Source organism: Drosophila simulans, chromosome X (assembly GCF_016746395.2).
Source record: "Drosophila simulans strain w501 chromosome X, Prin_Dsim_3.1, whole genome shotgun sequence".
In the NCBI taxonomy this organism is placed as follows: Eukaryota; Metazoa; Arthropoda; class Insecta; order Diptera; family Drosophilidae; genus Drosophila; species Drosophila simulans.
The window spans coordinates 12,633,755-12,644,304 of record NC_052525.2 but is presented as its reverse complement, the minus strand read 5'-3'; the positions used below and the strand labels follow the sequence as shown (position 1 = coordinate 12,644,304).

General features: G+C 48.0%; 5 protein-coding genes across 5 annotated transcripts; 3 read left to right on the top strand and 2 right to left on the bottom strand.

The window, feature by feature from the left end:
• Positions 1–109: 109 nt before the first annotated feature.
• LOC6725832 (26S proteasome non-ATPase regulatory subunit 5) lies at positions 110–2,058 on the bottom strand. The gene is made up of 2 exons (XM_002106792.4): positions 700–2,058; positions 110–643 (listed from the first exon to the last, which is right to left on the bottom strand). Exons 1-2 carry the CDS (start codon positions 1,848–1,850, stop codon positions 274–276), a joined length of 1,521 nt encoding a protein of 506 aa, XP_002106828.2. The 5' UTR covers positions 1,851–2,058; the 3' UTR covers positions 110–273.
• A 149-nt stretch (positions 2,059–2,207) lies between these two features.
• Positions 2,208–4,272, top strand: LOC6725831 (brahma-associated protein of 60 kDa). Its single transcript, XM_002106791.4, has 3 exons — positions 2,208–2,474; positions 2,543–3,826; positions 3,884–4,272. The coding sequence occupies exons 1-3, from the start codon at positions 2,367–2,369 to the stop codon at positions 4,037–4,039; spliced, it is 1,548 nt and encodes a 515-aa protein (XP_002106827.1). The 5' UTR covers positions 2,208–2,366; the 3' UTR covers positions 4,040–4,272.
• A 12-nt stretch (positions 4,273–4,284) lies between these two features.
• LOC6725830 (cleft lip and palate transmembrane protein 1-like protein) lies at positions 4,285–6,844 on the bottom strand. The gene is made up of 2 exons (XM_002106790.4): positions 5,807–6,844; positions 4,285–5,664 (listed from the first exon to the last, which is right to left on the bottom strand). Exons 1-2 carry the CDS (start codon positions 6,698–6,700, stop codon positions 4,870–4,872), a joined length of 1,689 nt encoding a protein of 562 aa, XP_002106826.2. The 5' UTR covers positions 6,701–6,844; the 3' UTR covers positions 4,285–4,869.
• Positions 6,845–6,876: 32 nt separating this feature from the next.
• Positions 6,877–7,866, top strand: LOC27206349 (zinc finger protein 254). The gene has a single exon (XM_016172640.3). It carries the CDS (start codon positions 7,011–7,013, stop codon positions 7,689–7,691), a length of 681 nt encoding a protein of 226 aa, XP_016039152.1. The 5' UTR covers positions 6,877–7,010; the 3' UTR covers positions 7,692–7,866.
• Positions 7,867–9,128: 1,262 nt separating this feature from the next.
• Positions 9,129–10,276, top strand: LOC6725826 (zinc finger protein 250). Its single transcript, XM_016172641.3, has 2 exons — positions 9,129–9,660; positions 9,715–10,276. The coding sequence occupies exons 1-2, from the start codon at positions 9,436–9,438 to the stop codon at positions 10,129–10,131; spliced, it is 642 nt and encodes a 213-aa protein (XP_016039150.1). The 5' UTR covers positions 9,129–9,435; the 3' UTR covers positions 10,132–10,276.
• Positions 10,277–10,550: the final 274 nt, after the last annotated feature.

Here is a 10,550-nt window from a genome sequence, read left to right as displayed (position 1 = left end):
ACCTTAGACAAGAGATTCCAGCTATTTAAGTTTCTTTTTCCTATATGATTTATTTTACCAATCGTTATAAGGCAAACCTCTTACAACTGTCCAAAGAATATTCTAACTATTTGTTGCATCCCCATTTATTCGACCTGCCCAATGGGATATTGTTACATGTGATCTAATAGTTAAATCTTATTGTAATTCTATAAATACATATTCAGATGTTAATTGAAGCTGTTGAACATACGATTTAGAATCGAAGGCCGCAAATGCTTGGCATACCGCTCTCTAGGCGTTGCCCTGAGGTTCAGTGGCTACATCGAGATCCGCCTGGACGTGATAAGGTCCCTCGTTCACATAGGCCGTGAAACGGATGGTTTCGGTGGGCGAAAACTCAGCGCTAGCGGACAGAATCTCCATAATTTGCCACTTCATATACTTTATGTCCCTGTGCAGATCCTTTTGACGCGAAAGCAGGAATTCCACAGCACCGCCCGTATTCTTTAGAGCTACAATGCCCCAGTTGTACTTACAAATGGTCTTCAAAAGCGCCAAGGCGGCCATTTGGAGATCGGGAAACGGAGTGTTGATCAGGTCCATGATGGTATTAGCATGCGCTCCCCCAGCGAAGCACTCGTACCAGTTTTTAAGAATGGTACTGAAAAAGAAGAGAATCATCAGAAGAAAAACTTCAATTATTGAGAGCAACATTACTTGATTTCTTTGGCAGGCGGCGTCTTGAAGTCATAAATCACATCCAGGGAGTTGAGCAGCCTCTCCTTGATGTGCGCCGATAGCTTCTTAATGTGCGAGCCATACCTCTCAAAGGACTTCTCCATGGCCGCGCTAAAGTGCATGTTCAGCAGTATCTTACCCTGCGGAGAAGTGGCCAAATTGGCAAGCGTATCCATGGCGGTGGGCAGAATACTCTCATCCTCCGATAGCAGCTGCACAAACAAGCAGCCCAGCATGTGCGGGTAGCCGCCAATGATCTTCAGAGGCTGGTATACTGCAATTTTGCCGAAAAACTTCATAATGCTGGGAATGAGCAGGGCGTCTAGCGGATGCTCATCGATGCGTTGGACCCGAAAGCTGAGTATATCCAAAACGCGACGACGTTCCATGTAAGAGAGACCATGGTTTTGTTCGGCCAGTGGCACTAGGAGCTCCATTACGCTAGCCTGCAATAAAACATCGTCGTTGTCCAGTTCGCTGAGCGCCGCATCCAGAATAAACGTGACGGCATTGAGTAAGGTGGCACTTTTCTTGGCCAGGAACACTGCCAATTCGTAGGCGCAACAGCGCACGATCTCATTTTGCTTTAGGAGCTGTACTAGCATTGCCTGCACATCGGGATCGTTGATTCGCTGACCCAGCACAATGGACAGAATATTGATGGCCACAGAGGTACCCTCCGTATCCGGTTGTTTCAGCTCGTCCAAGATGAGGAGAATAAGCTCATTGTTGGGCAGGGTGCGAACCTGTCCGGCGGTCATCTGGCGACGCAGTTCCTTGAGCAAACTGGCCAACACCTGGGCACGCAAGGCTGGATTCGAGTGGGTCAAGCCACGTCTCAGCAGACTGGGCAGCTGTTCGTCGGCGGTGTCCATCGTCAGCTGATCAAGGCAGTGGCACAGCAACTCCAGGGTCACGTCCACAGCCTGATCCTTGGGAGCATGGGAATCCGCGGCGGGATTGGCGCAGTCATACAATTCCGCCGTGGTCAGCAGGCGTTCAATTGTTTGACGCGGAAGAGCGGCCTCCCTTGCGATGGTTGTGTTCATAGCGGTCAGCGCCTCCAGACGTTGTGGCCTCGACTCCAGGGCCTTTAAATTGGTCACCCACCAATTGTCATCCATTTCCATTTATTTTTTCTGTGTTAAAATGACAGTCGACTTCAAACCTATCGTTCTTCGATTTCAGAAGACGTTACTTGTCCGAACTTATCGGCGACCATCGATATTGCTTATGTTTGTGGTGTGACACTGCAACTATCGAGCGTTTGGGCAAACCAATGTGTTCGATCGATAGTAGCAAGTGTTATTATATTTTCTTATTGTTTAACCAGACTATATATTCCAAATTTCTCGAAAATTTTTAAGTATATTTTCAAAGCCAACTACATAGCTGTAACTTTATTGAACTAAGTAACTGCGATGAACGTGCAATGTGATAGCCGCAGCCCTGCCAAACGTTGCGATATCTATCGCCCAGTCGACCACCACCAGTAATAGTGCAGCCCTGTTTTGACGCCATTTTACAGGCGAAATTGTGTGTGTGTTTGACGCGTTGTTGTATTGAAACAAAAAGCCAGAAATTTTCCTTCGGCTGCAAAGGTCAACTGTTTACGGCCGGAAAAAAGGCAGGAGCTCGTAGCAAAGATGTCGCAACGCTTTGCACCTGGCCAAGCGCCGGTGCAGTCGCGTTATCAGCCACCACCACCAGCGCCCGGCATGCGTCCCTATCCGCCGCCAGGCGCCTCTTTTCCGGTGAGTTTTCCACGCATTTTCCAGCACCTACCGTTCCAATTAAGAATGTATAATCTTATCCGCAACAGCCGCGCGGGTTTCCCTTGCATCCGAACACCACGCAACCCGTTCCCGGCACGGCGAACGTGGCCGGAGTACCGGGAGTTCCTGGAGTACCCGGCGTACCGGGACCATCGCTACTACAGCGCGCCGCCCAACAGCCGGGCTTTCAAAGCAGCCTTCGCGGCACTGGAGCCGGCGGTGGCGGTGTTGGATCCGGCGGAGGCAGCAAGAGGTCAAATGAATCCCGCAGTTTGGGTGGCGGCGGTAGCAAAAGTGATTTTGCGACAGCCAAAAAGAAAAAGAAGCTGGCCGAAAAGATACTGCCGCAGAAGGTGCGGGATCTGGTGCCCGAATCGCAGGCGTACATGGATCTGCTGACGTTTGAGCGGAAACTGGATGCCACCATCATGCGCAAACGTCTGGACATCCAGGAGGCCCTCAAGCGCCCCATGAAGCAGAAGCGCAAGCTGCGCATTTTTATCTCGAACACATTCTATCCCAGCAAGGAGCCCACAAACGACGGCGAGGAGGGCGCCGTTGCCTCTTGGGAATTGCGGGTGGAGGGTCGCCTGTTAGAGGATGGCAAGGGCGATCCCAATACGAAGATCAAACGCAAGTTTTCGTCGTTCTTCAAGTCGCTGGTTATCGAGCTGGACAAGGAGCTGTACGGTCCGGACAACCATCTGGTCGAGTGGCATCGTACTCACACCACCCAGGAGACGGACGGGTTCCAGGTGAAGCGGCCGGGCGATCGCAATGTGCGATGCACCATCCTCCTGCTGCTTGACTACCAGCCGCTGCAGTTCAAGCTGGACCCGCGACTCGCCAGGTTGCTGGGCGTACACACACAGACCAGGCCGGTGATCATATCCGCACTGTGGCAGTACATCAAGACGCACAAGCTGCAGGATGCCCACGAGCGGGAGTACATCAATTGCGACAAGTATCTGGAGCAGATATTCAGCTGCCAGCGGATGAAGTTCGCCGAGATACCGCAACGCCTCAATCCGCTGCTGCATCCGCCCGATCCGATTGTGATCAATCATTTCATTGAGAGCGGTGCAGAGAACAAGCAGACTGCCTGCTACGACATCGATGTGGAGGTGGATGATACGCTCAAAAACCAGATGAACAGCTTCCTGATGAGCACTGCAAGCCAACAGGAGATCCAGGGGCTGGACACCAAGATCCACGAGACGGTGGACACGATCAACCAGATGAAGACGAACAGGGAGTTCTTCCTGAGCTTCGCCAAGGATCCGCAAATGTTTATCCATCGCTGGATCATCAGTGAGACGAGGGATTTGAAGGTTAGTAATTTCTTTTTTTTTTGGCCATACCGTTGTCTAAGCCTTTCCCCCTTTTAGCTGATGACCGATGTAGCAGGCAATCCGGAGGAAGAGCGCCGGGCGGAGTTCTACTACCAGCCATGGACGCACGAGGCCGTTTCGCGCTACTTTTTCACAAAGGTCAACCAGAAGCGGGCCGAATTGGAGCAGGCGCTGGGCATACGCAACGGCTAGTTGAATGCTAAGCTGATCATCTCCGCCAGCCAATTCGTGGACTCACCGTCAAGCGACCTCCATAAACCGTGCGCACGGCAAACTCTTTTTTCCTTCGCCAGTTTAGTTTAAGCTTAAAATATTTCCTTTTTTTTCCGACAAGCCGAACTCCGAACTCCCGTTCCCAAATACCCACATCCAGCGCAAATATTGGACTTAACTGTAAGCTAATAAAATGGCATACAAATATAAAACTATCTATAAAATTTGATTCGGTTCACTTTTAGAAACACTAAAGTTTTATTTTTATTACGAGTGATTTCAGTTGACTTTATATATATTTGGCAGCCTTCTGATGCTTTTGGGTTCCCTTTAAATTTTAGAAAATGCATTTTGTGTTGGTTAATTGAGATTTTAGAATCACTTGTAGCTTTACGATCCTTTACGATTTCATGTTAACTGATTGTTTCTAAAATACGTTTTGATCTATATTTGGATATATTATTGTAAAGTGTACCACTTGGCCTTTTAGCTGACCAATCTAACAATGTGAAAGGCCAGCGTTTGAGTCATTTCAAAATATTTCATAATTTATACTTTAAAATTATGTGTTTTAGTAAATTCCATAGTTCTGCAATCTTATGGTGCTGTTGATTTAAAATTGTATAGTACGCAGTTGATGCTTCTGCCTTTTAACTTAACGATTAACGCACAAGCTTAAAACAGTTTAGACTACAACACAGGATTAATATCACTACTAAACTAAAGACGGACTCGGATTACTACGACTCGGGCTAGACCTCAAGCTATAGGCGGAATGTGCAGCCTTTACTCCTTTTGCTGATATAGGATCAATTTCGCTTTTTGCGATTGACAGCAATGGAAGCGGATGAGCTGTTGGTCGTATCCGGGGTCTCGCTAATGGACAGACCCGTGTCCAGCCGACTTTTGTCAACCGGATATAGCCAGCGCTGATACAGGTAGATAATAAACACAATATCATCGCGCAGACAGGCCACCCGATGGGCCGTGGGCATGGTGATGATGAAGGCGAAAAAGTCGTCGATGAAGGTATTAAATGCTTTATACATAAATGCGCGCCACGGCAATGCGGCCACAGACTTCAGCTTATAGTTTACAAACAGTTGCGGCAACATGAACAGGAAACCGAAGGCGTAAACTCCGTTCACCAACGAGTTTAGTGTCCATGAGTACCAGGAGCGATGTGGCTGGTAGAGGAGCGAATAGACCGCTCCGCATATGCAAAGCGGATACAGCAGATAGCTCAGATATCGCATGCCCTGTCTGTCGAACTGATCAGTCTTCTGCTCCTCCGCCAGCTGACCTGACTGCACGCCAGCTTGGTTACCATTCCGCAGGTCAACTTGCTCCAGCTTGCGACGAACCAGGCCACTGAAGCTAAGCTCCAGACGCAGGATTTTCTTGCACTTCCACAGCTCAATGAGCGTGCCCAGGCCTACTGACACAAGAACCAGATACGAGGTATTCTCATCTAGCAAATAAAAAAAGATTACGATCTGCGAAAACGCTCGCCACATTGTGGTGCGGCTTGATAGCCCCTCGTACGATTGCTTTTTGCGCCAAAAAGTCACCTCGTTCTTAAAGCATAAAAAGTCGAAGAGCATCTGCGGGAAAAGAGAAACATAAATTAGTTATAGGACTGGAGCATATGAACGTATATTGCAATTTTTTAGCGAGTCATACGTTTCTGAGATTATGACCAGTCGAAATCTTTATTTTCACAAGGATTTTTCAATCTTTACTTACATGGATACTGGACACAAAGATGGTGCCACACAGAAGGTACACATTGGTGTCCGAGAAGATGCCCTTCACCTCGTCAATGTCCTTGGTCGCAAATCCAATGGTGAGCAGCGCCTGGGTGGCGTGTTCCATGAGCAGCATTAGCCGGAGCTTGCCCACGCCCACGGGCTTGTAGTGGAAGCTGAATGTGAATTCGGTGGTATTGCGGGTGACGGGCACTAGATCCTTTAGCCGCGTATTAAATGTATCAGTCTGCAGGATGGGCAAGATTTGTTGATTGCGATTGACACGTATCAACGGGGCCATTTCAGGTGGGACATCCGCTTGCGAAACGGAAAAGAGATCAGTGAGCAGGGTGACGTAAATATTCGATCGGATGTGGGTGCTGGGACGTCCAGTGGTGGAGGATTTCTTCTTTTCTTTCTCCTGGACATCGCCTTCTGCACCTTTCTCAGAATCTCCAAGCAGTTTGAAGGCCTCCGCCCGCGGCACCATGTAATCCGTGAGACTCATCGTATGGACAACGGTGGGTCCATCTCTGCGCAGGCTGCGCCATTCCAGTGGCTCACCCTCCAAGGCCAAGACCACATGAAGATGCAGGGAGCCATTCCGGCGCGTCCTCAGCGGCACATCCACTTCGAAGTCGTGCTGGAAGTTCTGATCATAGTCGAACCGCTTGGCCTTGTACAGATCCCTCACCTCGGTGGCAATGGGACTCCTGCTGAGGGAAGAAAACAATGCCAGTTGGAGACGTGGCCGGTCCGCCAGGAATGATGTGTAGCACGGCACACCGCTGCATTGCAGAGTAGTGAAGAGCTGCGACATCTGGTAGATGGAGTGGCCGATGTACGCCAGAAATGCCACACCTAGCAGCGTGGAGATCGAGGGCAGCGCCATGTCCTCCTCTCACGGTTTTCTGCGTTGGTCGGCGTTGTATTGGTATATTAATGGAGGGCGGTGGTCGGTGGTTACAAGCCAAAGTTGTGGAAACAAAATAGAGATTTTCCGATTTTCTGCACTAGAGCCGGCAAAACATCGAAAGCAGCTATCGATAGTGTAGGCCGCATCGATGATCGCAAGCTTCAATAGCTATCGGTTTTTTGCCCTAACGGACGCTCCAATACATTTCCCAGCACGTGTTTTCAAACTACATTGTTTCCCATCTTAATTCGATACGTCAAAAAATTAAATTAACTAACGTAAAGCAATGGATTCCGGAATGTGCCGTGTCTGTATGAGGGAGAAGGAGAACATGCTATGCGTCTTCGAAACGATGCCGCTACCCGGCGTTTCCCTAGCCACCATTATTTCCCAGTGGTGCGGCACCCCGGTTCTACCAAAGGATACCTATCCCAAGACCATTTGCCAGTCTTGTGCGCGGGATGCGCAGAGTTCTTACGAGATGGACAACGTGCAGGTGAAAAAGGAGAAGGAGATGATGGTAAATTGTGAGGATGAAGATTCGAATCAGTCCGATATTCAACTGATTGAGGAGGAGTTGGAGACAATTGACTTGACGAACGAGCCACTTGACAACTTGGAAAATCTATGCCCCAACTCAAACTCCAACGGGGATGGTGGCAATGTGGTTCCTAAGGTTTCAAAGGTTCCTAAGCCGCTAAATAGTGGACCATATAAATGTGACAGCTGCCCGAAGTATTTCATGTTACCTGCGCACCTTAAGTGTCACATGTGGGTCCATGCGAGTGAAAAACCTCACAAATGCTTACAATGCTCCAAGTCCTACGCGCTACTCTCCAGTCTTAGGCGCCATGCGCTCGTACATACTTCGAGACGTGAAGAAGGACTCTACAAGTGTTCCCAATGCCCCAAGCTCTTCAAAAGAAACTCTTCCCTTAAGGACCATGAGACCAAGCACGCCAAATAAAGCAAATTCAAGAAGAACGACCAGGATGCAAAAGACGAATGCAACGTGTTACCAAAGTAAGGGGATCTTCGGAAAGCGAACACCTACCTCCTAAGTACCTTACAACGATTATACTCATTTTTTGTCGATCCGATATATGACCGTTGAAATAAATATTAAGCACTGGGACATTGTATTTGGAAGCAGTTTTTATTTAAAGGTTTATGTATAACAATATACAGCATATAGTATATACAACATGATTTCATAAAATTACACAAAAAATATATACATAACATTACAAAATGGAGGGTATAAATAATCGGAAATGGGCGGATCCGGGCTCAGGACTTAGGCGAGGCGTTTCTTTCGACTAGGCGACAGGATCTTCAGCATTATGACGACGGGCGCCACCGGCAGACCGAAGAACATGACAACCTGGAATAAACAATAAATAAGATATGTTATGATAGCCACGTCGTTCCTAAAGCTTAAAAAGTCAAAGAGCATCTGCGGGAAAAGGGAAACATAAATTAGTTATAGGACTGGAGCATATGAACGTATATTGCAATTTTTTGGCGAGTCATACGTTTCTGAGATTATGACCTGTCGAAATCTTTATTTTCACAAGGGTTTTTCAATCTTTACTCACATGGATACTGGACATAAAGATGGTGCCACACAGAAGGTACACATTGGTGTCCGAGAAGATGCCCTTCAAATCGTTTCCTTGGTGGCAAATCCAATGGTGAGCAGCGCCTGGGTGGCGTGTTCCATGAGCAGCATTAGCCGGAGCTTGCCCACGCCCACGGGCTTGTAGTGGATTGCGGGTGACGGGCACTAGATCCTTTAGCCGCGTATTAAATGTATCAGTCTGCAGGATGGGCAAGATTTGTTGATTGCGATTGACACGTATCAACGGGGCCATTTAAGGTGGGACATCCGCTTGCGAAACGGAAAAGAGATCAGAGAGTAGGGTAACGTAAATATTCGATCGGATGTGGGTGCTGGGACGTCCAGTGGTGGAGGCTTTCTTCTTTTCTTTCTCCTGGACATCGCCTTCTGCACCTTTCTCGGAATCTCCAAGCAGTTTGAAGGCCTCCGCCCGCGGCACCATGTAATCCGTGAGACTCATCGTATGGACAACGGTGGGTCCACCACTGCGCAGGCTGCGCCATTCCAGTGGCTCACCCTCCAAGGCCAAGACCACATGAAGATTCCGGCGCGTCCTCAGCGGCACATCCACTTCGAAGTCGTGCTCGGCTTGGCCTTGTACAGATCCCGCACCCCGGTGGCAATGGGACTCCTGCTGAGGGACGAAAACAATGCCAGTTAGAGGCGTGGCCGGTCCGCCAGGAACGATGTGTAGCACGAGCTGCAAAATCTGGTAGATGGAGTGGCCAATGTACGCCAGAAATGGTAAGCCCAGCAGCGTGGAGATCGAGGGCAGGGCCTGGTCCTCCCCTTCTCACACGGTTTTCTCGTTGGTGCGTTGGTTGGCGTTGTATAGGTGTATTGTCGAAGGGGGGTGGTCGCTGTTTACAAGCCAAAGTTGTGGAAACAAAATAGAGATTTTCCAATTTTCTGCACTAGAGCCGGCAAAACATCGAAAGCAGCTATCGATAGTGTAGGCCGCATCGATGATCGCAAGCTTCAATAGCTATCGGTTTTTTGACCTAACGGCCGGTTTGATACATTTCCCAAACTATCTTATTACCCATCTCAATTTGAAACGTCAAAAAATTAAATTAACTAACGAAAAGCAATGGATTCCGGAATGTGCCGTGTCTGCATGAGGGAGATGGAGAACATGCTAAGCGTCTTCGAAACGATGCCGCTACCCGGCGTTTCCCTAGCCACCATGATTTCCCTGTGGCGCGGCACTCCGGTTCTACCAAAGGATACCTATCCCAAGACCATTTGCCAGTCTTGTGCTCGGGATGCGCAGAGGGCTTACGAAATGGACAACGTGCAGGTAGAAGAGATAGTGGTGAGTGAGTTGAATTTCGAGGAAGAAGGATCGAATCAGTCCAATATTCCACAGATGGAGGAGACAATCGATGTCGGTCAGTTAATGTTGGGCACAATTGACTTGACGAACGATCCACTGGCGGACGACGTAGAAATTCTGTGCCCCAACTCAAACTCCAACGGGGATGGTGGCAATGTGAGCAAGACTGGCAAAGCAAAAAAGGTTAGGGTTCCTAAGCCGCTGAAGAGTGGACCATATAAATGTGACATATGCCCCAAGTCTTTCATGTTACCTGCCCACCTTAAGTGTCACATGTGGGTCCATGCTAGTGAAAGACCTCACAAATGCTTGCAATGCTCCAAGTCCTTCGCACAAATCCGCAGTCTTAGGCGCCATAGGCTCGTACATACTTCGAGACCTGAAGAAGGAAGCTCCTTCTTCAAAGGAAGCTCTTCTCTTAAGGACCATGAGACCAAGCACGCCAAATAAAGCAAATCCAAGAAGAACGACCACGATACAAAAGCGAATGCAACGTGTTACCAGGGTAAGGGGATCTCCGGAAAGCGAACACCTCCAAAGTACCTTACAACGATTATACTTATTTTTGTCGATCCGATATATGATCGTGGGAATAAATATTAAACCCTGGGACATTGTATTTGGTAGCAGTTTTTATTTAAAGGTTTATGTATAACAATATACAGCATATAGTATATACAACATGATTTTATAAAATTAGGTACTAGAGTTTTATATAATTATAACTATAAAGTACTATGTATAACTCTCTCTTCGTCACGCGCAAAATTTCCAAACCTTTGGAATAAATTAAAGGACTAAAATGTACACATTATGAAACAAAAATATGACAAAAATAGGTTGAATAGGTTGCACGCTTCAAGTCATGT